The 11,346-nt window shown below is 43.0% G+C and overlaps 1 protein-coding gene across 2 annotated transcripts; it reads right to left on the bottom strand.

Moving 5' to 3' along the window:
• Window positions 1-1,666: 1,666 nt before the first annotated feature.
• On the bottom strand, window positions 1,667-10,233 carry TM4SF19 (transmembrane 4 L six family member 19). Of its 2 annotated transcripts, XM_027585645.1 has the most exons (6): window positions 7,863-7,919; window positions 7,494-7,623; window positions 7,047-7,248; window positions 6,427-6,504; window positions 3,735-3,904; window positions 1,667-3,445 (listed from the first exon to the last, which is right to left on the bottom strand). In XM_027585645.1, the coding sequence occupies exons 3-6, from the start codon at window positions 7,245-7,247 to the stop codon at window positions 3,262-3,264; spliced, it is 633 nt and encodes a 210-aa protein (XP_027441446.1). In that variant the 5' UTR covers window position 7,248; window positions 7,494-7,623; window positions 7,863-7,919; the 3' UTR covers window positions 1,667-3,261. The 2 variants fall into 2 exon arrangements, with proteins under 2 accessions (XP_027441446.1, XP_027441447.1); XM_027585646.1 differs by lacking the exons at window positions 7,494-7,623; window positions 7,863-7,919 and adding an exon at window positions 10,217-10,233.
• Window positions 10,234-11,346: the final 1,113 nt, after the last annotated feature.

Below are 11,346 nucleotides of genomic sequence, written 5' to 3'. Positions count from 1 at the left end.
ATTCAGAAAAGAGCAGATTTCAGGTGTATTCCCCACTTACGAGCGCCAGTTTCTGGTCCTGTTTGGGAAAACCATATTATCCTGGCCTCTACCAGCTTCAAAAACTAGGAAAAGGGGCGCCTGGGTGGCTCAGTTGGTTAAGCAGCTGCCTTCAGCTCAGGTCATGATTCCAGGGTCCTGGAATCAAGCCCCCCATCAGGCACCCTGCTCAGTGTGGAGTCTGCTTCTCCCTCTCGCTCTGCCCTCCCCCCACTCGTGCTCTATCTCTCTCTCTCTCTCTCTCTCAAATAAATAAATAGGATCTTAAAAAAATAAAATAAGAAATTCCCCCAATATCCATCCAGGCTTCCTATTGGTTGGGTTAACAAATTGCCAAACTTCCTCCTCTAAGATGGAAAGGGAGTAGTTTCTATAAAAGTATACCTTTGCAAGTTCCAGTAGAGACTAATTTTACTATTCCAGGTTTTGGCTTACAATGTGTTTTTTGGTAATATAGCCTAGATTGGTCTCCCTGATGCCAGTAAACTCCCAGGAACTTCACCTTCCCAGCCTGCCCTTCTCTTTGTCTCCAGAATGGCTTTCCTTTGTCACTGCTCTGCTTGAAATCTTTCGGTGGTTCTTTATGACCATCTCCCCAGCATTCACTGCAATAGGACCTTTCGTGATCTGGCTGGGTTGCTGAACCTTCCTCCTGGCACTGGCCAGCGGACAGAGGTCTGTGCTAGGGCCATGGGGCTAGGTGTGCACCCAGCATCAGCTCAGTGCTGCCTCAACCAGGCCCTGTTTAGCTGCCCCTTGGTTCAGCAGCACCAGCCCCATCTTTGGCTGGGGTCGTGTATCCACAGACTAGCCTGGCACAGAAATCCAGTGTCTCCTAGAGGCAGATAGTGTTTTCTTCTTGCTGTTTCACCAGGCTTAAGAAATCATACTCGTAATATGCAGACTTTCTCACCCCTTTTATGATTTCTTCAGTTATATTTCTCTCATCCTATCTACTACGGTCCAACTAAAAACACAGAAGATTAGATGTGTAATTTAATTCAATAAACATTTTATTATTCCATCTGTGCTAGGGGCTGGAGATACAAAAGTGAATAAAACCCAGGCCTTGCCCTAAAGAGTGAACAGATTTGGCTGGGGAGCAATGGGCTAAATTAGAGTGCCAATTGCTATAACAGAAAGCTGAAGGACAACCTATTCCCAAGATGGGCTTACTTTTCTCTGAGCAGGATCGTAAACAATGCAACGTCCTCTTCATTCCATGATGATATTCAAGAAGGCATACACAAGGTAAGGGACAGACAACTTTTTTTCTTAACAAAATGTTAACACTGTCTGATGAACAGATTAAGAGAAGCCCCTCTGCCCAAAACCTGGTTGGAAGCCAAGCCCAGAGCCAGATGTAGCTTTCATTTGAGGAGAAGAAACCACGGTGAAAGCCCATTCTGAGTGTGAGGTGGCCCTGGGATGTAGGGAGAAGGAAGGGGATGCAGTGTCCTCTGATCGCATAGAGGGCAGCCAACAACCAGGTGTAGGACTATGGAGCCCACGGTGGAATGAACGCAGAGCTCCCTCTTCACCCATTCCCCTCCCCACCCCTGTTTTCCTCTCCCTTGCCCCCCACCCTTCCCCTGGTAACAGAGGACTTCTGTATTCTGGAGGCATCTGGTGCTTCGACGGCTCTTCCCTGACCTGGGACAGTGCTGGGGTCCAGGGGACCATGGAGGGGATACAGCAGCACCTGGGCCCACACACTCCCTGCCTGGCTTTGTCCCCTCTGTGGCTCCAGAGCCCCAGGTTCTCTAATTCATTCCCTGCACTTGGCCACTACCTCTTCTCTCGCCAGTACCCGTCTCCCTGTTTCTTCCCAGGCTGCTCCTGCCTGCTTCATCCTGTTCCCTGCCCATCAAACTTTCCCACCCGGATCTCCTTTACTCCACTCCTGACTCTGCTCACCATCCAGCACTACCTCCTGACCGAGATCCTGAAGTGGGAGAGAGGGAGGTGCTCTGCTCTCCACGTACCATGTGAGAAGCCGCTGTGGCACCACAGTTCTCCATCCTGTGTCTCCCCTCCATGCCTTGGGATGTGCTGTTTCCTCTGCTGGAGAATCCCTTCCTCCCCTCTTTGCTGGGCTAACTATTTCAAGAATCAGCTCAGACGCAAGGGGTGCCTTCCTTGATCTCTCACAGACCCCCTCCTTGGAGGTTCACTGATCCTCTGAACTCTCTCTGTGTCCTGTTGACCTCTAACATGGCCCTTACCATAGGACATTGAAATTATTCGTAGATGTGTTTGTTCCCCTAACCTGATCATGAGCTCTTCAAGGACAAGGCAGGGTCCAAGGTCAAGGACCATGTCCTGGTAATCTTTGGATCCACTGCACACACAGCAGTGTCAGCCACACTCCAGTGTATAGCACTTATTGAACCGCACTGAACACTAAAGAAAAGAATACTGTGAATTAATCAGCGCAGGCTGCCCTAACAAAATACGACAGACTGAGTGGCTCAAACCACAGACATTTATTTTCTGGAGGCCGGAAGTCCCAACATGAATGTACCAACAAGGTTGGTTTCTATTGAGGGCCCCCTCCTTAGCTTGCAGGTGGCTACCTTCTGGCTGTGTCCTCACATGGCCTCTTCTGTGCTTGTGTGGAGAGAGAGATCTGGTGTCTCATCCTCGTTTTATAAGGATGCCAGTCTTACTGGATTAGGGTCCTATCTTTATGACCTCATTTAACCTTAACTACTTCCCTAAGGGTTCTATCTACACATACAGTCACATTGGGGGTTAGGGCTTCAACCTATGAGTTTTGAGGACCCACAATTCAATCCATAACAACTGGTGAACTTGAATTTAGAAGATTGGAGCTCAGGTGCTGACTTTGCCTGAACCCAGTTGAGTGCTTTTAGGCAGCAAGTCCGTTATGCTCTAGGAGCTTCAACTTCTATATCTGTGACATGTGGCCAGTTTTATGGAGTTGTTGAGAGGCTGAAATGAGACCATGGCTGGAGGACATTTTATGAACTGTAAGTTCCTGCACAATAATAATGACTTAATTATTCCTTCTACTAACATATCATCTTGCAGGTTACAATGTGATTTCAAATGCATATATCATTCAATACATGTGCAAGGAATCATTACCGTTATTATCACTACAGGAATACCTAAAAGGAAAGTTCGGTTATAATCCATCCTGCAGAAGGGATTCAAGGCAGCTTCTGAGGAAAACTCTCATGCATGAAAGGGCATTCCCTATCGCTTCTCGCAGAGGCTGCAGAAAAGGCCCAGGAAGCTGTTGATGAAATGAATGACCACCAGGAGAATCTGGAGGAGGCTGATGCACAGAAGGATGGAGAAGAAGGCCACGTGCCAAATGACAGCTTTAGAAGGCTCCAGGCAGACAGAGTTCCAGAGGGAATGGTCATACAAATAATTCCTATCCCAAAAGAAAAAAAAGGTGGGGGGGGGGGAGACCGGGGGTTGAGGAATAAATAAGAAAAGCCAAGTAAACAACCTCAGTAGAAACCTGAGGCCTCCCCCCAGCCAAGGTCATAGGTCTAGACTCTTGAGGGTGACTGTTGTTGCTGCATCTGCAAAATGCCAAGCATCAAAGAAGGGAGATGCTAGAATGTGTGACCAAGAGGAGTTTGTAGTCCATTTGTGTGTCTTTCTGTCTGTCTTTGTCTCTCTGAAAAGACTGAAAATCCAAGTCTCCGTCCATTTACCTGTTATGCAGGTCTTGGAATGGGTAACCATATTTCCAAGCTTGCGTCTGATTGAAGGATGAGACATCAAACATGCAAAATGGACCATCTTTCAGGGCTACTCCAGAAGTGATAAAGCAAATCAAGGCTCCAAGAAAAGCCAGGCTACTGGACAGCAGAGCAGTGAGCATCTGTAGAGGGAGGGAAGAGGCCATGAGGTGAGACGGGGTCCTGACCAGGTGATGGGGTGATCTGGACAAGCCTAACTTCTCTGGCACTCAGGCTCTTCCCCATCATGTCACAGGGGGATAATGCTGCCCCTGGCACCTCCATTAAAGCATAACCAAGGCAGGGTGGCTGATGAGGGGTCAGTGGGTAGAGCCAGGAAGGGGTGGGAGAGAACGCATGAGAAGGGAGAAGCAGTGGCACTTGGACCTGGGTCTCCCTGACCCAGTAGGCTCTCCCTCCAGAGCTTCTCAACAGGTTGGCATCAAAAACTTCTACACTCGGGCCACTGGGTGGCTCAGTCGGTTCCTGACTCTTGATTTTGGCTCAGGTCATGATCTCAGTGTTGTGAGATCGAGCCCTGTGTCGGGCTCCACACTAAGCATGGAGTCTGCTTAATATTCTCCCTCTCCCTCCGCCCCTCACCCCCCCCACTCGCACCTGTGCATGCGCGCGTGCTCTCTCTCTCTCTCTCTAATAAATAAATCTTTAAAAAAAAGTTTAAACAGCCTCTGGGGAGAAGGGTTTGATGGTCATCACATGCCCTTTTCTTTTTTACTATTTTTTTAAATTTTTTTAAAGATTTTATTTATTTATTTGACAGAGAGAGACACAGCAAGAGAGGGAACACAAGCAGGGGGAGTGGGAGAGGGAGAAGCAGGCTTCCCTCAGAGCAGGGAGCCCAATGCGGGGCTCAATCCCAGGACCCCGGGATCATGACCTGAGCCAAAGGCAGATGCTTAACCGACTGAGCCAGCCAGGTGTCCCCCGCACGCTCATTTCTGACTCTTTTAAGGGAAAGCTGTATTCCCAAAAGTTCCAAGCTCCTACCCCTGATTCCTCTCTTTCTCAAATCAAACATGAAAGGAAAGAAGGGAGGAAAGAGGGAAGGAGGTAGAAAAGAAGGGAGGGAGGGAGACTGAGACAGAAATTGCAGTCAGCTCAGAAGGGACTCCTGTTCTGTCATTGCGCTTAGTCTGTGCACCACTCACTTCCCTCCCCAAAGATAACAATGAGTTCATTTCCTTGGCAGGAGTCTAGCTTGCTTTTAAATTGGCTTCTTTCTCAGAATACTAGATCGTTTTCTCCCTTCGAAAGAGTACATATTTTAAAAATTTAAATAAAATATAGATATAGTTTTTTTGTAGAATCATGGAGTCCTTTTCCCACAATGTCACGCTGGTTGGGAACTGCGGAGGGGCCAGGGAAATGCTCGAAATGGGGTCCCGGCCCTGGCAGCATCACATCACCTGAAAACTTGTTATAAATGCACAACTTCCCGCTTCACCCCACCTTCTGAACCAGAAAAGCTGGGGCTGGAGCTCCTGGGTGGCTCAGTCGGTTAAGCATCTGACTCTTGATTTCAGCTCAGGTTATGATCTCAGGTTCATGAGATCAAGCCCTGCATCAGACTCTGCGCTGGGCGTGGAGCCTGCTTAAGATTCTCTCTTTCCCTGTCTCTCTCCTCCTCCCCCACCTCTAAAAACAATAAATAAATAAAGTCAACTCTCCTGTCTCTCCTACCTTCTCCTTTCCTCAGACAATATCTCTTCAAAAAAAAAAAAAAGGAAGAAAGAAAGAAAATCTGGGGGTGGAGCCAGCAATATGTTTTAACAAACCCTGAAGGGATTCTGATGCACACACAAGTCTGAGAACAACTCACTCGCCTAGGGGAAAACCAGATGAGACTGAGAACAGATAGTGAATGAAATGTGTGGGTGTTTATATTTAATTCTTTAACATATAACTGTGAATCAGTGGGGATCCCAATATGTGAGCGGCAGATATCAAAGTAGGCTCGAGTTACTGTAAGGAGGCCACAAATTCATGTGTCTGAGACTGAATAAGCAATAAATCTTATACTACCTATGTACGGAGATTTTTCAGCTATATATGAATGCCACTGTAGTTGTACGTGCAGATTTACTCTGGGTCCCAGTTTCATTTTCTGTAAAATGGAGGGGTTAGACTAGAATCTAGTCATTAGATGATTTCTGGAAAACCTTCCAACTCTAAGAAAAATTAAAATAGCCAGGAAATTTCTTTCTTTCTTTTTTTTTTTAAGCAGACTCCACACCCAACATGGGGCTTGAACTCACGACCTGGAGATTGATAGCACACTCTACCCACTGAGCCAGCCAGGCACCCCAGGAAATTTTCTATCAATGACATATGACTGCAGTGCATTTAACTTATGTTCATATTGTTCAGTAGGTTAAAATAGTAGCAGTTCCTCACATGTTTATAGACATTTCTGGCTCATTAAGCACTTGCTCCCTTAACTTGATCCTGTTCACTCCCATTTTATAGATGAGGACCTGAGCTCAGAAAGGTTAAGGAACTTGCCCAACAGCTTAGGGTTATGAAGGGTACAGTCAGGACCTGACTTCAAGCCCCAAGACTAAAATTGCCTCTTTACCAGTCTGCCTATAGAGTAATAGGATGTGGGGACATTCTAGGTATTAGAAGAGTAGAATCTGGTGCTTACACTTCGGCAGGGCCCACTCTTACTGAAGCAGCCATATCTCCAGCCCATCAAGGAGATGAGGATAGCTGCAGTGAGTACCTGGGAGAGGGGAGAAGAATGATAAGAAGAGATTGGGTAATTGACATTTCTAGCTGCCACTTGTGCCTTTGAAATAGATCCGTTGGGGCACTGCACATGAATTTGATAGTCCTTTCTTTCCCAGAGGGTTTCGCTTTGACTGTCAAGACCCAATTGGATGACTAGCCTGATCTGACTCTCTGGATGGCAATGTTTTTACCCAGCCTTCTAGTCCTAAGCCAAAGTTCAGCAACAAGACTTGACAAGTCTTCCTAGAGTCTCCTATTCCTTGGAATTGCTATAGACCCAAGACCAGCTTGCTAGATCAAGCATTCTTTTTTTTTTTTTTAAGATCTTATTTTTAAGTAATCTCTATGCCCAATGTGGGGCTCAAACTCACAACCCTGAGATCAAGAGTCACATGATCTACCCATTGAACCAGCCAGGGACCCCCAAGATCAAGCATTCTTGCAAAGAACCAAAACACTACTCCCCTGCCACGTCCCTGCTCCACCCTGAGGGGTGTTTGGGGAATTCACACCCAAGAAACTCCAAACACTTACCATGAGGCCTCCTCCCCAGAGCCCAGAGCCCAGCATGGCATGCCTGCCAATGAGGCCCCTCAACAGGTAGGTCACATCCCAGTTAGGAAAGAGGAGCACCAAGTTAGCTCCAGCAGCAAACAGGGCGGTAGTCCCGAGGCTCAGCCCCAGGATGCGGGAGCAGGTCCGTGAGCATGCCATCACATCAGGAGAGGATAGCATCCTGGAACCAATGGATGGAGAGTCATGGTAGCTCTGTTGGCTGGAAGCATCAGGAAGGGGTACACCCATAGCAAGGGTAGGGTGGGAGAAACAGACTACAGATAATGTCACCTCCCTGGGTCAGATCAAAAAGAGCCAAAGAACTTGCTTAAAAATTTTGCCTTCTATAAACAGTCCCCAATGGATAGGATTTAATTGCTCCATTTTCTGCCAACCCCAACTCATCCCATCATAGTTTGCTTGTACCTCCATACAGCCAGTGATTATTTCTATTTGGGACAGGAAAAAATGTTTAAAGGTGTCATTCTGTCTCTTTAAAAGATGTCATTTTAGAGATGTCCACTGTCACCACTTCCATTCAATAGTACAGGAAATCCTATCCAGTGCAATAAGAAAATAAAAAGAAGCAAAAGCCATACAGAGAGGAAAGAAAGAAGTAAGGTAACATGATTATCTATGTAGAAAAACCAAAGGAATCTATCAAAAAGTTACTAGAACTACTAAGTGAGTTTAGCAAGTTACAGAATAAAAAATTAATATACAAAGATTCTATTGTATTTCTGTATACAAGCAATGATAAATTGTAAAAATTAAAAAAACAATATTTAGGGGCACCTGGGTGGCTCAGTCAGTTAAGCATCTGCCTTCAGCTCTGGTCATGATCCTCGAGTCCTGGGATTGAGCCCCTCATCGGGCTCCCTGCTCAGTGGGGAGTCTGCTTCTCCCTCTGCCCCTCATCCCTCTTGTGTTCTCTCTCTCTCTCTAAAATAAAAAAATAAAATCTTTAAAAAATAAAAAACAATAAATAGCATAAAAATAGAAAATACTTATGGATAAATTTAAAATATGTGCAAGACTTTGGTACAGTAAAAATAACAAAATATTGCTGAGGAAAATTAAAGACCTAAATAAATGGAGAGATATACCACATTTGTGGATCAAAGGATTCACTATCATTAACATGTCAATTCTCTCTAAATTGATGTGTGCATTCAATACAACCTCAGTCAAAATCCTAGCAGTGTTTTGTCATAGAAATTAACAAGCTGAATCTAAATTTATATGGAAATGCAAAAGTCCTAGATTAGCTAAAATACTTTTGAAAAAGAACAAAGTTGGAAGACTTACACCATGTGATTTCAAGACATTATAAAGTTATAGTAAGGTTACAAAAAGTAAAGTGCTGGTGTATAAAGACATACAGACCACTAGAACAGACTAAAGAAATCAGAAATAGACATATACATATTAGCAAATGATTTTTTAAAAAGATAGCATTTCAATGGGAAAAGGATAATCTCAAACAGTGCTGGAACAGTCTATATGCAAAACAAAAAAATATATACCATGACTATTACTGCAAACCATATTCAATAATTAGTTAGAAATGAACCATAGGTCTAAACTTACTAAATTTCTAGAAGAAAGCAAAGGAAAAAACACTGGGATCTTTTTTTTTTTTTAAGATTTTATTTTTAAGTAATCTCTACATCTAATGTGGGGCTCGAGCCCACAACCCCGAGATCAAGAGTCACATGCTCCACAGACTGAGCCAGCCAGGTGCCCCTGGGATCTTGAGTTAGCGATTTATTTGATAAAAGACAAAAGGTACAACCCATAAAAATGATAAACTACTTCAAAATTAATTTGCTCTTCAAAAGATACCGTGGCGGGGGGGGGGGGTCTGTGTGGCTCAGTCAGTTAAGTGTCCAACTATTGATTTTGGCTCAAGTCATGATCTCAGGGTTGTGGGATCAAGCCCCACATCCGACTCCAAGCTGGGTATGGAGCCTGCTTAAGATTCTCTCTCTCTAAAAGATGTAAATGTTTAAAAAAAAAAAAAAAAAAGATTCTCTCTCTCTGTCTCTCCCTCTCTTAAGACAAAAAAAAAAAAAGACACCATGAAAAAAATGAAGAAGGAAACCACAGACTGAGAAAATATTCACAACATAAATTTTGCAAATATGTATGTGAATGCGAATACATACAGGTCTGATAACAGACTTGTAACTAGACTATATGAAGAACTCTTAAAACTCTATAATTAATGAGACAAACAGCTTGATTTTAAAAATGGGAAAAAGATTTAAACAGACACCTCATTTCATCTCACAAAAGAAGATATATGGATGATAGCTAAGAATAGGAAAAGATGCTCAACATAATTTACATAAGGAAACACAAATTAAAACTAAAATAAGATCCTACTACACACCCACCAGAATTGTTTCAATTCAAAAGTTGGACTCTACCAAGTGTTGGTGAAGACGTGGTGCAACGGGAACTCTCATAGGTAGCTAATGAGAATACAAATGTTAAAAGCCACTTTGTAAATTAGCTTAGCAGTTTCTTATAAAGTTAAGCATTTACTTACCAAATGATCAGGTAATTCCACTTCTACGTATTTATCCAAGAGAAATGAAAGCACACGTCCACACAAAGATTAAGACTTACATAGCAGCTTTATTCATAGTAACTACAAATTAGAAATATGGGAACAACCTAAGTGCCCACCAAAAGATAAATAGATAAACAAAATGTGGCATATGCACACAACGGAATATTATTCAGCCATAAAAATGAAGAAGTTCTGAAACATGCTACAACATGGGTGAAACCTGAAAACCTTATGCTAAATGAAATAAGCCAGACACTGAAGGACAAATACTGTGTGATTTCACTTATATGAAATATCCAGAGTAGGCACATTCATAGAGACAGAAAGTAGATTAGGGGTCACCAGGGACCGGGAGTGGAGGAATGGGGAGTTATTGTTTAATGGTTACAGAGTTTCTGTTTGGGGTGATGAAAGAATTTTAGGAATATATAGTGGTGATGGTTACACAACATTTTGAGTGCAATTAATGCCACTACACTGTACGCTTTAAAATGGTTAAAATAACAAATTTTATGATATATACATTTTACCATGATAATAAAAATCAGTTAAAAAATGAGAAATAGGGCACCTGGGTGGCTCAGTCAGTTAAGCGACTGCCTTCGGCTCAGGTCATGATCCTGGAGTCCCGGGATCAAGTCCCACATTGGGCTCCCTGCTCAGCGAGGGGCCTGCTTCTCCCTCTAACCCTCCCCCCTCTCATGTACTCTCTCTCTCTCTCATTCTCACTCTCTCAAAATAAATAAATAAATCTTAAAAAAAATGAGAAATAAATGTTCATCAATAAGTGAAAAAATAAATTGTGGCATATCCATGCCAGTGAGTACCTCCATAAGGCAACAAAACAAACTAAACTACCAATACATGCAACCATATGGATGACTCTCAAAAGCGTTATGCTAAGTGACAGAAGCCAGAGACAAACCACTACAGAAACAATCATACAGACTACTCACTGTATGATTCTGTTTATATGAAATTCTAGAAAAGGCAAACCTTGTGAGAGGAAGCAGATCAGTGGCTACCAGGGCTGGGGAATGGGAGAGGGGGATTAATACAAGGGCATTAGGAAACTTGTGGAGGTGATGGAGATGTGTTCTGTATCTAGATTCTGGTAGTGAATACACAACTAAATGTATTGACAAAACTCATCAAACTGGGCTCTGAAAATTGGTCAGTTTTATCGTGTTTTAATTATACATCAATGAAATGGACTGCAAAATTAAATGTCTCATCTAGAAAGTTGTAAAATGCCTCCTCCACAACTTTACTTATAGCCATTTCTCCTTTTTACATTTTCACTGATACATGAACTTCTTGTCATTTTTCTTTAAATATTCTTTTTAAAAATTTTTTATTTATTTTATTTATTTTATTTATTTTTTATTTATTTATATATTTATTTATTTTCTTGTCATTTTTCTTAACATGAATTACAATAGGATTGGTGATATTTGGGTAGACTTGTGTCAGTATGGACCTGAAAAAAATCAGTGCCTTGACATCCCCAAGAAGTTGATTGTTGCTGCTTTGCGATTCAGGTCAGTCTGACCTAAGACTCTTGACACTCCCCTCCCAACACATTACTTTGCACATAATCAGAAAATATGTGTGAACCAGAGCCCCCATCTCTTTTACACATCTACATCCAAATGTATGTAATAAAATATTTCAGAGTTTGAAGAATTAAACATAGTGTAT

This window comes from Zalophus californianus, chromosome 1 (genome assembly GCF_009762305.2).
Source record: "Zalophus californianus isolate mZalCal1 chromosome 1, mZalCal1.pri.v2, whole genome shotgun sequence".
NCBI lineage: Eukaryota > Metazoa > Chordata > Mammalia > Carnivora > Otariidae > Zalophus > Zalophus californianus.
The sequence above is the reverse complement of the archived record's forward strand: the minus strand, read 5'-3'. Positions and strand labels throughout refer to the sequence as shown.

Coding starts and splice junctions, on each gene's coding strand:
- TM4SF19 (XM_027585646.1), bottom strand. CDS start 7,247: ATGCTATCCTCTCCTGATGTGATGGCATGCTCACGGACCTGCTCCCGC. Junction 6,505..7,046: donor TCTGGGGAGGAGGCCTCATG/GTAAGTGTTTGG, acceptor CCCCTCTCCCAG/GTACTCACTGCAGCTATCCT. Junction 3,905..6,426: donor AGAGTGGGCCCTGCCGAAGT/GTAAGCACCAGA, acceptor CTCCCTCTACAG/ATGCTCACTGCTCTGCTGTC.